Consider the following 15179-nt stretch of genomic DNA (forward strand, 5'->3'; position numbering starts at 1 on the left):
ATTAAAATAAGATAAAAAAAATTCCTACCGATTTTCTACCCAGAGAACAAATAAAAATTACAGACAGTGTTTTTTAACAAGAGCGCTCAGAAAGAGTTTAATAAAAAAAAATCTGAAACATAATACGGTTCATTTTGTTCTAGTTTGGGAAAAATCTTGCAGACGCTCAATGAAAATGCTTTCCTTGTATAAAAAGATGAATCACAAAAATTTCAAACCATGTGATTTGTCTGAAAATCGTTTTCATCAATCCATTTAATGATAATTTTTTCTCCAGGTAATTTACCTGAACAGTGTGCAATAAAAGTGAGAAAAAATAGAAAAAAAATGCGCAGGTAAATCTTACCTGCACATGGCCTTACCCGCACACTTCAGCCGTATTTCCGTATATATCAATTGTGTTGCATAAAAACCTCCGCTCTATTAGTACTTTCTAATTTCCTATTCCCAGGTATTTATCCGTAATAATTCAAATACATACATAATGTTTAAACACAAACAAATTGCGGTGCCTTATCGAGCTTACAAAAGTACTTTTCAACCAATTTCTGGCGGAGTCTTTTCAGAGGTCGAAGTCCTGCAAGTGCCTTTCAAATTGTGTTGTACAGTTGAAAAATCATCACAATTCTTATTAAAAAGAAGAATGCATCATTAAATCGTCATCGCCTCATGACTTTAATTCCATATACTATTTGATGGCAAATAAAACAAGAAACTATCAGCAGCGAAAAAGTTAGACTTTAACTTGATGAAGGGCTTTAGAAAGACTTTAATTTGATTTGCTTCTTTAATCGTAACTTCTTCATAAAGCGCAAATTATAAATAAATTACCGATGGTAGTTTGGTAAAATTTGAAATTTACCAATTTCCACTTCGTTGTTCAACCCTGGTACACAAAACTGACTTGCTTATTATCAAAGCTCGTCAAAAAAACGAGCCCCGTCCGCACGGTGATTCTTTTCAATCACTTTGAGCTCTAGCTATAATTTTGGTGGGTAATTTCACACCCGTTGAGACCTCAACTGATGAAAACACAATGCGCGACCGACCCAAATTGGGTTTAAATTTAGCTTAGCTCAGATTTTATGCTTTACTTCAGCTTGACCTAAATCTAATGCTCGTATGTAGCTTTTTTCGCTTTTAAAATTAAGTTTTTCAGAAAAGTGTTTTCCAATCGGGTCAAAAGGTTTTTTGAATGAGAACAAACATGGTATGTTAGACGACCAGCGTGAATGAAGTCTAATTCAAGGCGAATTTTAAGCTTGTCTAGGGATACGAAAAACAAAATCAGTTTCTTTAATTGTTCCGACCCCTCTTGAGGGGGAAGGAACTATATACTCAAACGGGTTTTTTTTTGTTCAGTCATTTTTGGCCGATCGATATATTCATCGTAGAGAGTTGAGACTGGTATCATTAGAAAGCTTGTCCAGCGTAAAATATGGAATTAAAAAGATTTTTTAACCTTTTTTTTACAGGGAGTTATCGAGGTTTAAATTTTGAAAAAAAAGTGTGAATTCCGGCGAGATTCTATTCACTTTTTCCGGAATTTTTGAATAAAACTTCGCCAATTTTGCTAAAATTTGCTAATTTTTTAAAAAGTGATGTTGGTTTTTATTTGCTAATACGAAAAAAATCAGAAGAAAATTGTAGGCTATTTTTTTGTCAAAAATTCTGGATAAAAATTTCAAAATTAAGACTTTTTCTTCAAAAACAGCACGAAGTAAGTTTCTTTAGTCCAGTTTGATTAAATTTACAGGAAGTACAGACCCAATCACCACTAACACAATTTTTGTAGACCCAAAAAGTTGCTTTTTTTACTTTCAAATTCCGTTGAGAGTGCTCTGTAATTAAAACTTCGCCGTTTTTTGCTAAATTTATTCGTTGATTATCAAATACGCAGCATATATTTTCGATTTTTTAACAAAAAATAAATATCTATAACATTCGAATAATTAGGTGTTCTTAAAGAAGAAACAGCATTAGCAGGGCTAGTTTTGGACCAATCTTGGACTGGTATAATCCAAAAATAATTCGGATTGTAAACAGTCGGTCTTTTTCGTAAAAAAAATTCGATTTCTTCTACAATAATTAAATAACAGAACATTTCAAAAAAAGCTCACTAATGATAGTTTCAATTGGGTTCCTAAATAGTTCAACATTTTTGTATCTAGTTGATTACTTGAAAGCTTATGGTCGTTTTGACTTTTAAAAGTATTTGATTTTCAAATAAATAATGACTTATTGAACTTTGCCTCTATTTTTCTCTTTCTTTGGTCAACTTGTAGCTTATTGTCCCAATGAAAGACTGTTTCCTCTTTCTATTGAAATCAAATTCATTTTTGTTGCGGTTTCACGCCTTAAGTTATGGCTACTGGCTTTGATACAACTAGATTTCAATTTTTCTTAATTTTATGTATTTGCCCATTTTTCACGTTTTCTAGTTTTGTCACATTATCACGTTATTGACAGTTCATATATCACATTATTGAATTTCAAAATAAGGGACAATTGATATTATTAAAATGCTTGAAGATATAGATTATGATTTTATTGGCTTCGACACTACTTTCTCGAAAAATTTAATTGATTTTTTTAAATTGTCTTTAACTGCCGTTTTTACTTTGTCTTTTTAGTCGTTTGAAAGTTTACTGTACAATGACCCGGTTTCATTACTTTTTCATGGAAGAATATATGAGACGATATTTTGATTTTAGTAGATAGCTGATAGCTTTTATGACTCTGAAAACAATTGTTTTCCAAATTAAAAAAAAAACACTTTTTGACTTCGCAATTTTGTTCTTTTTATTGTCTGGTTGTTATCTAGTCTCGTTAATTACAGGCCAATTATTACATTATTGATGTCAGACGGAGATTTCGAAAGGGGATTAGAGTCACACAATCTAATGTTTTTAAAAAATTAGTTGACTTTACTGGCTTCGACACGAAAGAAAATGTAAATTAGTTTTTGATTTTTGTCATGTTTGACGTTCTTTTTGTAGACATAAGACATATTCTATATTCTGGATAATTTCAATTCTCAGGGAATTCATTTGGAAGAATATAGAAACCTAATTAATTTTTTTATTCTGTAATAATGGCATTCATGTCTTTGGAAATATTTTTTTTGAAAAAATTAAAATGATACTTATTTTTGCATTTTGTTTTCCATTTTCGTCTACTTGTTACCTAGCTTCATTAATGAGAGGTCACATAGTACATTATCAGTGGTTGCAAAAAGTGCAATTGAACACATTTGGTGGCCATAGTATGGCTTTACGGTTTCGAAAGCCTTTTCTGCCAAGTTTTATTTGATTTTTTGTTTGTTGTCTATATTTTCTTTTTGTAACCGTAAAAATTGAATGCCGGCAGCTGTTAATTCTTTTTATGAAAGCATTGGTAATTTTACACCTATGGGATATTTTATTTGATTTCTAATGGTTTTCATTATTTCGAAATTATTTGTTTTTAAAAAAAATAAGCGAATTTTTCAACTTTACAGTTTTTGTTCTTTATTGTCTAATTGTTACCAAGCTTTTTTATTGAGTACTCCCTTATCTTTTCTGGTGAATAACAAGTTATTTTGTTTAATATCAGTTTTATCTGACGGTATTTTGGCTATGTTATTAAGTTTTGTTTTTTAAAACGGAAATGAAGTTTTTGATGCAATTAATTTTTGTTGTTGCTGTTGTTTGATTTTGCTTTCTTGACTCGCTTTCCTAATTTTTGCTCATATCATCGATCTAATGCGCCATTTTTACTCCATTTGTTAATCCCTTTCTAGAGAAGCATTGGTAATTGTAAACCTATGGGATATTTTAGTAGATTTCCAATGGTTTTCATTACTTTGAATTTAATTGTTTTTAATAATTATAAGCGAATTTTCCAACTTTATTGTTTTTGTTCTTTATTGTCTAACTGTTACCAAGCCTTATTAGAGTCCGTTCCCATATCTTTTCTGGCGAATTACAAGTTATTTTGTTAGTTTCTGTTTTATCTGACTATATTATGACTTTGTTATTAAGTTTTGTTCTTTAAAACGGACATAAAGTTTTTGATTTAATTAATGTTTGTTGTTGTCAGATTTTGCCGTTCGTCTTGACTCGTTTTCGTAATATGGGCATATCTCAATAACTTAATGCATCATTTTTTACTCCACTGAGTTATTGGCTTTGGAGACTTTCTTTTCGTTCATACACCAAATTTTTCTTAAAATACTTGAATTTTTGGGTTTTTCTATGTTCCTCATTTGGTAGACAATCAAGCTAAAATTGTGGATAAGTGGGGTCGGAACCTTATATGCGATCGCACATTACCGAGTCGCCTTGCGTTTCTTTTTGCTTATAATCAAATTTTATGTTTCATTAATACTTTTTTTAAACCGAGCCAATAAAGTGTTCACATGAGACCAAACTTGGTAAGGTAGGCCCCAGTTTGGACGCTAGGAATTCGTGTATAGATTGTCTACAATAAAATTCAACTTCTTGTGAGTTTTGAACAGAAGCGAAATATATTTTTTCAAAAAGTAATGTTTTTTCACTCACTCAAAGAATTGTTCAAGTGTCCCTGTGGCTCCCACTGAGTAAGTGAAGGCTAAAATAAAACTATTTTTTGTCTAGCTTGTCCACGAAAAAAATTATTTTCTTTGTTAGTCTAGGATTTATATTTCTTAGGGGATTATTAGGCCTTGGACCCGACCTTGTGCCATTAACGTAGCTCTAATAATCATTTACTTTCATGATAATTGTTTCTGGTGCAATTTGTGCTTTATTTGTATCTTTGGTGCCAGAATTTGATTTTAAAAGTACCCATGGACCATAAAAATTGCACCAAAAAGACTCGTGAGAAGACCGGCTTAAGGGTGTTTAAGAAAAGAGTCTTACTCGACCCATGACAGACGATTAATTTGCTGTGAAAAGACCTTGGCTTGGCACATGAAAAGACTTTACCTCTTCTTTAAGTAGGTGCTGGACCATGTAGTTACAGTCAATAAAGCCCCCCCCCCCCACTAGAATTGTAAAGTCTTTTCATAAGTCGAAGTCTAAACCTGGGCAATATTTATCTTCTACAGGAACCGGACAGTAGATTTTCAAGTCTTTCGAGGCAAGAAGCAACAAATTCCGAATCAGAGGAGCACGAGCAGTCTTCAGCCAGCGAGGATAGAGACACCATTCTGTCCAGGTACCATTCGGCTGATGTCGAAGGTGTTGACCAGCGGCAACCTCGGGTTCAACCCAGAGCAGCAGCAGAGGGGAGAGGTTGGGGTTCTTCATGTGGGGAGCACAATCAGATCACATTTCCGCTAAGTGATCAAACTCATCATACGTATGAAGTACTCGACGCTTCACCAACTACGCCAAATAGTAAGAGGAAACAAAACATTACAATATAAATTTGATCAATTTTGGTAGCGCTACGAAGGAATTGTTATTTTGAACACAAAGTGAGCAGTTTTGTTTTTCGCATGCGTATAGAATTCTCTAGGGGATAAAAATGGGAAAGTTGATTTGGAGATACGTTCCGTCTATTGCTTGTTATAATTTGCTTATCATTGATCAATTAGGTTGCTGATGCAGCTGGTTTTTGAACATCAAACCTTGAAATTCCTGTTCTTTCTGATACCTTGTTAACAGGCTGACTGTTGACAAATGCTAAACCTAATGCGTATGGCGCCTAATCAAACTGGAAGGTTTCTTCTGATCAGACAATGAACACAACGATAATCAGTTCACTTTGAATGCTCTGTGAGCGTACCATAGAAATCCAAAAATTCAAAATCTGCAAGAAACTTGCAAGTGAGCACATATATACTACTTCATTTTTGATTGCAAGATTCTTGGCAGACTTTGAAATCTTCGATCACTATGGTACGATGATGTAGCGCTCATAAAGAACTAATTAGCGTGGGGTTCATTGTAGCAATCATTCTATGCCAGAATTATTCTGGCAACTTTCAATATTTTTGCCTGGCTGCATTCGGTGGTGGGTCGACCTGAAAAACTTTATAAACTGTCAAAAAACCTACACAACTTGATCTAGATTCGTACCAACATTCGTATCTTGTAAGATTTTTGCAAATTTTGAATCGTCTTGCAAGAAGTGCAAGATTTGAATCAGCCCTTAATTAGGGTCTTTCATGAACAATCTGACTATGTACAAACTCTTCAGCCCGGGTAGCAATTTGTTTAAGATTAACTTTAGAATGGGGTGTGAATATGATACCGGCTGCTTAGTTTTGTATTTTGACTTCGGTTAAAAAGGGGGCACAGGGACACAATCACTCAAATTTTTTGGTGGTTTATGAATAAAATGTTTTTCTTCAAAACAGTGCTGAGATCCGCTGGTGCCTTCTGTCGTAAAACATTTGATCAAAAGTTATTTGTTATAAAAATTAAGCATGGACTGAAAACATAATCCATCACAAATGAAGGGAAACTCATTTTAATACTTTGAATTTCAATCGAATTTTAAAGTTATACAGTTCAAGTGATCACATACTTTTTGAAATCACCTAACTGTTTAAAGCAGCAGCGTCGCAAAATGTTCCTTTTGCTCTATCAACATTTTATCACTCTTCTCATCTTTATCAGATCGGCCATTTAACAGGCTGACTGTCAATTGAAGATAATAGTTTGATAGAACTCATTAGCAAATAGTAGATAGGTACGTTCTAGATGGCTACATTCAAAAGAAATGGTGCACGCCACCACTATGAACTATTGCAGTCATTTGTACTCCAAAAATTGTTATGGCTTCAAATGATGTCAAAACGGCCTCCCATCCAAACACAAACGAGACCAGACATCTCATACTACCAATTAATAAATCGGCCAACAAGTTCAGTTCCTAATTTAAATTTGCCCATTTTCGACAAATTGTTCCCATAATATGAAACATTGCGTTCATCCTCAAAAATCTATAATCTGTTTCTTGACAACTCACGAGAGTTACTGTAACATTTACGGCATCATAACCAACCAGGTTCACATTGTGAAACCAAGCGTCATCGCGTCATCTCAATTTTCTTGCTCGGGGAGATTTCTTTAAAACCGACAGAAAAGATCTCACTGAAAACAGGATCGCCAATGGGAATAGCACAAGAGCTCCATTTTCACTGTTCATTGGTCCCAGTGATCTCATGCGTTTTTCTGGCTGAGGTAAACTTTGACGTTAAAGACCTAATTGGTTTTAACAGAAGACGCAATTTTTTAAAACTCTTCTTGCAGTACACTATCTTGATGAAGAATCTTGATGAAATTGGCATTGCGTATTTACGTTCAAAAAGTGCTGAGCTCGTATGCCATCCTTATTTTAAATACTCCCTGCTCTCCATCAAACAGCGCCGAACGCAGAAATTTTAGTGCAGCAATCACTCAACCGATCACGGCCAAACTTCCGAAATAAAGACTCGCGTACAAGTCTCTTACGTTCACGAATACCGAGGTTTGTTACTCGGACTCTATTTAACTCTCTGTTTCAAAGACTACCAACAAAAGGTAGGGAACTTCTCTTGACTTTTCTATCAATTTGGGTTGTCAAAGGGGCAATCTATCTGTTGAGAGACACTAGTTCTTATTTAATGTGAGTTGAGCAGGTCATATTCCGTCGGGAAACGAGGACTGGTGTTTTCAAGATTATGGTATAAAATTTATGAGAAACAGTTCCGTCGGAGCTGTGATGTTTTCAATATTATTAATTTTGAGAGGAAATTTTGTTTAATACATCAAGTGGAAGCCAATGCTTGCACTGTACTACACTGAAGTGGTATTTTGCAGAGATATGATTGCAGCTTTAAGAGAGCTGTTACCCGTTCTCGGTACACGTGGATTCACGGATGAGGTCTTTAGCACTACCTCTCCTCTAAATAAGTCCACTTTAGATGCACGTTTACTAAGCCCCTATGTATCCACCCATCTGATTCAGGTGCAGAAATACTTGACCATTTTGCCTAACAAATCAACTGGATTTATGTCAATATCTTCTTTCTACAAACCGAACCATTGAAAGTTGTACGCTCGTGAGCACTCGTACGCCCGTCAAAACAAATTGGTCTCGTTCGGTAGTTAATACATGTCTACCTGGATTTTTCGTCGAAGCGGTAGACGCTTGCCGAGCAGCTGCTAGACGTCAGGGACTTATTTTGGATAGTCGAAGAAAGCAACCCAAGGGAATACTATCCCACGGATAGAAGAACTCCTGATCGGATTGAAGAACTCCTGTTCTGTACCGACAGCGTTCCACTGTGTGCCGTCTTGTGTACGTTCTCTGGATCGCACATTTAGCCAACATCTTCGCCCCGGCCACAGGATGATACCGAATAAGTTTAAACGATATAAAGTTTTTTTGGACAGAGAATTTTGTGCTTGTTATGCAAACATTCACTTATCCTTTTTGTTCTAAATCAGCAATATGTATTAATCGTGAAAAAATCCAAAACCGATTTCCCACAAAATATAGCCTAAAGTATGGTTGAAAGTGGTTCATTGAGCCTAATGTATTGAGATTTTGAGAAGGCCAGCACCTGACCAAAATTTTAGCCGGATCTGCCAGGCTTTGCTCATTGTTTTGCCTTCTTGTTGTGCTGTTCAGTTGCCTTCTATCAAAATAATATCTCGCTTTATGGGTTCAAAGAATCCGTTTCTTTTAAAATATCTGGAAAGATAAAGAATCCATATAAAGGAATCACTGTTTAGTCGAAAGTGTTGGCAATAGTGGAATTGGTGGAGTGATTCTGGACTTGCAAGAGATAGATGACATGTTCAATTTCGACCAAACAGGTCCCTTATCAACATCTGTCTTAGATGGGGAGGACAAAAGCGATAGTTTGGAGAATGACAAATCGCAGTTTGAGGAGACAACCAAACTAGAGCGAGAAGTGGCTGTATCTACGCCCTTGGTCACAAGAGGTATTTTTTTCTATAATCTGTTTTGCCCTACAAACACCATCTACAACTCTTTTCTGAAGTAATGACAGAAGTTGACTGCAAACTGATTGACTGTTCATCATGCTAAATTCCAAGTAGTCATACTAGGTCATATATGATTCGTAGTAATCGTACTAGGTCATATATGATTTGTATGATTTCTTAGTAGTCATACAAGGATCGTACTAGGAAATACGTTATGGTTTGTATGACATCACATATGATCCTTGTATGGCTAGTAAGAAGTGGTGACCCGGGTGGGACCTGGGCCGGGATTATGGATTATAATTTTCCAAATTTGATATTATCGCAACCTGAAGCAAATTTTAATAGAATAAAACTTTCGGTAAAGGCCGAGACTCGAACTTAAAGGTTATTTCAATCATAATTTGTCTTTTTTGGAAGGTAAAATTTTCAGCTATGAGAGGCAACACCCACTCCCTGCTGCTAACTGAGACAGGAGATGAGAAAGTGCAGGTCAGTGAACCCATGACCCCTCAACCTCATCGTAGAGCAGCCCAGAACAGAACTACACCTGCGGATGGGGGTCATTCTGCTGCACCTGTCCAGAGCCAGTTCCAGTTGTACTCCAGACAGTATGCTAACAATTTTGCCCCTCCATCAAGACCCCTGGCTAGTATCCGGAAACAGAGTACTGGGGATTCGTCCAGTGGGCTATTCCAGAGCTTAGCCAGGTAGGTCAACGAGATCAGAAACCGATCTTTCCCTGGTTTCAAAATTAAAGTTTCTTAATTGAATTAGCCATTATGAAAAATTTGGATGAACCTGCGTAAAAACAAGACTTTCTATAATTATCTCAAGAAGTATCTCAAACTGAAGTAAATTTGTCTTTCAATTCTTTTTTCGAAGAAAGTTCAACATCGTCTTCCAAGTGAATTCAAAATCAAAATCTATTTTGAATTCCATCGTTACTACTAGTGTTCTTTGTAGCAAGTTCTCTCTTTTTTCTTAGCGTTCTTGTAAGAACATGATTGATTAATTAAGCTAAAGAAAAAAAGAGAGAGAATTTGTAACAAAGAACACTAGTAACGATGGAAATAAAAATAGATTTTGATTTTGAATTCACTTGGAAGACGATGTTTATTTTTTTTCGAGAAGAGAATTGAAAGAAAAATTTGTTTCAGTCATAAGAGAAAGATTTACAAAGCAGTTTTCAATCCTTAAATAGAAATGAGCAATATTAAATATTTCAGACTGTGGGCTAAGAAAAAAGATAGCTCAGAACAATCTCAAAACTCAGAATCATCAGACGGTCTTTTGGAACCAGAATTCCTAGTTGAGAACACGATAAAATTGTACTTCAAGTGCATGCACAAGTTACACGGGGGATCTCTGAAAGGTGTCGAATGCACAGATTTGCGGCTGGAATTGATCAACAAGCTGAAAGACCTCAGGATCATTCTAGAAGGACCCCAAGCAGATGATATGGAGGAAATTTCATTCGCAATTAACAAACTCATAATCCTTATTAACAGGTTGTTTCAAAAAGCACTTAGTAAGCATGAGATGAATTTGATCAGAATCATTTCACAGTATCTGACAAAGAAATGCCTCGAATCTGCTTTCAGAATGAGAAATTTCAGAGAAAGGAAAACAGAACTGTTTCAGAAATTGATCAAAGTGTTAGATCGAGAGCTATAGATCGAATTTAATTTATTTCCCATTTCTTCAACTTGAAAATATTGAAGGACCATATGAACCATCCAAGAGGCGTTTAAACTAGAGCGCTAATTTTGAGGTAAAAATAAGAAGTTAGCAATTTTCAACATGCACGCTTCATTATGGAAACAAATAGCGCCTACGCCAAGATAGGCGAGGCTACTTTGAAAAAGATTTAATAACTTTCACTTATTATCATGCAGAGTAAAGGTTCCAAATTAAAATCACTTTCATTCGGTCATCATTGGGCCGGAGATGAGATTTCATGCTGTATTACAACCGGCATAAAACCTGGACCAGGTTAACGATTGTTTGATGTATTATATGTTTGATATCGCTAGCATGCTGATTGGCTACGTGGGCCTGGGTCTTTCCGGGATGTGATTTGCTTAACTCACAGTTTACGGCTACTAAGTTCCTCGATTTTTCCTACCTTTTCAGTGATCTAGTCCAGGGCAAATTAAATTCATTTGTTTGCTTTCACGTCCTTTTATCTCTGCTACTAGTTTTTCCGTCAGCTACTCCTTTTTGACTTTTTTCTAGGGTGTGACTTAATTAACTCACGAGTTAAGCTGGTGTGTTTGTGTGACTTTGTAAACCAAAAATTGTGAACCACCGACACACAGCGACAAAATTTTCTAAAAATGTTTGTTCAAAAATAGTTAACTGTATAAAAACCTTGAAAAAAAAATTGAAAACGAACTGAAAAGAGTTGGTTTTTCTTTTCTATTTTCAAAACAGTTAATCAAAAACTGGCAACTATGACTATAATCATTATCAATTGCAACCAAGCGACAAAGCGCAGCTAACTAATAATTATTTCCTTCTATTCCAAAACAACAAGAACTATTGCTAGAAATCTTTTTTTTTCTCGCATCTTGAGCCCGATATGCAATATCGACAATTATTTATAGGCAAACTATGAGGCTCGGTTAATCGCACAAATTGTTTCAACTCCTCTCATCCACAGGGTTTGGCAAACAAATGATGAACAGACAGGAAACGTTCAAAATTTCACATAATTGGAAAAAAATAGTATTGAAACAGAATTGAGTAAAAAAAACTTGTTATAAATTCAAACCAATAAAAAGAATCAACAATGCTACGTTAGAGGGTCAATGAGACGTGCCGCTAATGAGATTACAGGATAAAATAAACAGCAAATTAAAACAGCATCAACAACAGCAAACACAAAAACAACAACAAAAGCCACAACAACATCATTAACGACAACAGCAGTAGAACCACAGCAGAGAACCACAAGAATCATTAATTATAACCAGAACTGATTATGTGTTTTTAAAGCACTTCGTAGCAAAAAAAAACAGCATTGAAAAACTTTTAAAAAACAAATTAAAATGCAGGTCCGAAGAAAAAGATGGGACCCATAATTAATGAGAAAATGTAGCGAGTCGACAATAAGGAGAGAAAAGGGCAAACTTTTCAAAACGAATCGACTATTTTGGAAACAAACGATTCCAGAAGTCAAAACAAGCATAAGCTTTCAACATTAGAAAACATTAGATTGGTTTTCTTGCAGCTCCTTAGGAAGCCAATAAGACTTGTCATTAGTGAGACTACGTAAAGAGACTACAAAATAACAGAAACAGGCGAAAAGAAAAATTACAAACGAACAACATTGAAGCAAAAACATATATATATATATATAATATTTATATATATATATATATGTATATATATATATATATATATATATATATATATATATACTATATATATATATATATATATATATATATATATATATATATATATATATATATATATATATATATATATATATATATATATAGTCTTTTCAGTTAAGCATAAAAAATGTTTTTGCTTCAATGTGTTATAGTTTAGTCATCGAAAATTTTTTGAATTGTACGTCAGGACTTGTCCTATGTTTTTTGTTTCGTCATCTGACGCTCTTTTATCGTTTTACATTTGTTCACGCGGCAAAGCTGAAAAAGTAAAATTTTCTGAATAACTTCTTCCTCTCACTAACGGCATTTGCGCGCGTGACGTCATTTCTCACTCGTTTTAGCCAAGGTTTTTAGGTTAATTGCGTGATTAGATTTTGATCATACGTGACTTACCTCACTCAATAAATTGACTTTTTCACTTTTTAATTTTGAATTTGTTTAAGGTCAAAGGAACACATATGTCCAGTAGAGGTCCCTAATAAGAGGCTTCTGTGGAATGAAGTTTGACAAGCTTTATTAATTTATCGCTGAATGTTTTTTGAGCGGTGTTGATTTTTTTTCAATTTAGATCTGTATCTGTTTCTATCTCTATTATATGGCACGCAAGTCTATTCTTTCGCAGCCATTCCGGCAATCTGCCGGCTATGTTTGGCCATATAGTGGGTTTCATTAGTATCTTAAATAAAAATTGTTGGAGCTTAGGTGGCTCTCATTTCTGGATCTCGTTGTGGCCCAATTGAATAAACGCAATGTTTTTTGTTATCGAATTGAATTTGTAATTAAAGGATTTTGAAGTGACCCTAAATGAGTTATTTTAAAAAAAATTTGTGATTTTTTTTTTGTTTGTCGAATAAATTACCCTTCGCCAAGTTATTAGCAACATCTTGGTCTTTGTTTTTTTTAAAAAAAATTACGATTTTTGGTTTCAAGTGCTTTTTCATTAATGCCAAGAAAAATGCCAGAAAATTGAAAGTCATTCGTCTACTTAATACTTCGTAACTGATTTTTTGCCGCATTCATAGTGCAATTGAGAAAAGTTTTTCATGGTATTTTAAAACATTTCTAATGAATGAATGACGAAATGATAAAAACAATACCTTACTAATCCTAATCAAAGCCATTCTTTCAAAACTAACTTAATGTCAAAAATCTTCAGAAAAAAAAATGGGTAAGAAAATCAGTTTTCCACTTTGTTCCCAACCCAATACTGTGGCAGGTTCAAAATTTTTTTTCGAATTTGAAGCTAACATAGAGCTCTTGCAATTTATAGGGCTCAATTTTTGCTTGTTTATTGCACTTGAGTTGAAGCCTATTGTCGAACAATTGGGTGTCGTTAAAATGAAAAACCGTTGTATGCAATGCAAATCGTGTAAGGAGTTCTCAACAAAATTTTGTAACCAAATGAAAAATATTTGACAGATTGGTTTCACTAAATACAAGCTCCTACTTATGCAAATTCTAAACAAGTTCTAAAAAAGTAGAACGCAGTTGGAGAAAAACAAAACGAAGCGTTCAAAAATTCTAACATCCTTTTCACTAGAAATTCAAAAGGCCTAGAAACTGTTGAACAAAGTCCATCAATTCCCTGCAAAAAAATGAAAGCAATTCAAACACGTGGAGAAAAAATTTAAAGAAAATTAGAGCTGAAAATGGAGATTCTAAAAATTTTTTTCTCAAAGTTTTTTGAGTCAAAAAAGTATTTTCATCGAAGAATTTTGATACCTCGTACACTAATAAGGATTACCAAAATAAGAACACTTATCAAATCTTAATTTCTCATTATAAAAAACACCAGCTAACTGGTCAATAATTACATCAATTGGAATCTCAGAAAACCCTCTTGAGTCTTGGGTCCAAACGAACAAAGAGAGCAAGACAAACATCTCAATTAACGTTGAAATTAATTCATAGTCTTGTTTATTTTTTATGAATTTTGTGTTATTAATTTTAAACCGGTATTGACAAACAGTTCAACGTAAACCCGTTGTAGGAAGAAAAAATTGGCTTACGAGAAATGTTTTTGCTAAAGGTTCTCGATATTAACCCAGATTTTAGACTCTTCCCGCGTGAACTATGGGTTCCCTTGCTTGAAAAATATTTTGTAAAGAGAATTGTTGGCAGTGGCTGTGGTGATGGTGGTGATTGAGAGAAAGGTGTGCTGGAAGATCTGTGTTTTTTAGTTTTTTATTTGAATTTTAAACTCAATTAGCTTTCAGATGTTAATACATATCTGTTTAGAATTCGTAGAAAAATGTTAAATTTTGGCAGGCAAAAAAGAAACAAACATTTTGCTCCAACAAATTGATATGAGATCTTAGACTGGGCAATAATTTGTATTTGAAGAAACTCTGCAACTCGACAACCCTTGTCCTATAACTTTTTGACAATAAATGTTGCCGATTGAGTCTATGAAAAAAAATCTGAAAGTTTTCCATCATTAATTTTGCTTATCAAGGTCTGCAAAGTTCCAAAAAGAATCATTTTTTTCTGAATAAAAATAAGTTCAACAATTTGTTAAGCTTTTAATAAACTCTGTGTATTTAGCTGACTCGAGTTTTGATTTCGTTTCAAAATAGCCGCTCAATGTATAATAAAAAAAATAGTTGTAAAGAAAGAATTGTTTATTGTTCTCAAACAAAATTTTTTGGCAATTATGTTTGTCTGATAGTTTTTCGACTTCAAAGAGTTGCTAACCAAAGTTTAGTTTTACCTTTTAATTTAGATGAATTTTTGAATCTGATTTTTCTGCTATAAATTTGGCAATTTTTTTTGAATGCTCTGTCTTTTTAGTGACTATTTCTTTATTAACGCGCATTAATGGCAAGACTAGTTGTAATTTCATTAAGTTTTTTTGCAATCAAAAACATTT

The 15179-nt window shown here is 34.1% G+C and overlaps 1 protein-coding gene across 1 annotated transcript in view; it reads left to right on the forward strand.

Moving 5' to 3' along the window:
• LOC142340849 (uncharacterized) overlaps positions 1-10608 on the forward strand; it is a 30608-nt gene extending 20000 nt beyond the window's left edge. The window contains exons 4-7 of the mRNA XM_075391591.1: positions 5069-5360; positions 8691-8903; positions 9340-9616; positions 10136-10608. Coding sequence (XP_075247706.1) covers positions 5069-5360; positions 8691-8903; positions 9340-9616; positions 10136-10583 — 1230 coding nt within the window. The 3' untranslated portion in view covers positions 10584-10608. The remainder of the gene's footprint in view (positions 1-5068; positions 5361-8690; positions 8904-9339; positions 9617-10135) is intronic.
• Positions 10609-15179: the final 4571 nt, after the last annotated feature.

The sequence above is a fragment of the Convolutriloba macropyga genome, chromosome 6 (genome assembly GCF_964194025.1).
Source record: "Convolutriloba macropyga chromosome 6, txConMacr16.3, whole genome shotgun sequence".
NCBI lineage: Eukaryota > Metazoa > Xenacoelomorpha > Acoela > Convolutidae > Convolutriloba > Convolutriloba macropyga.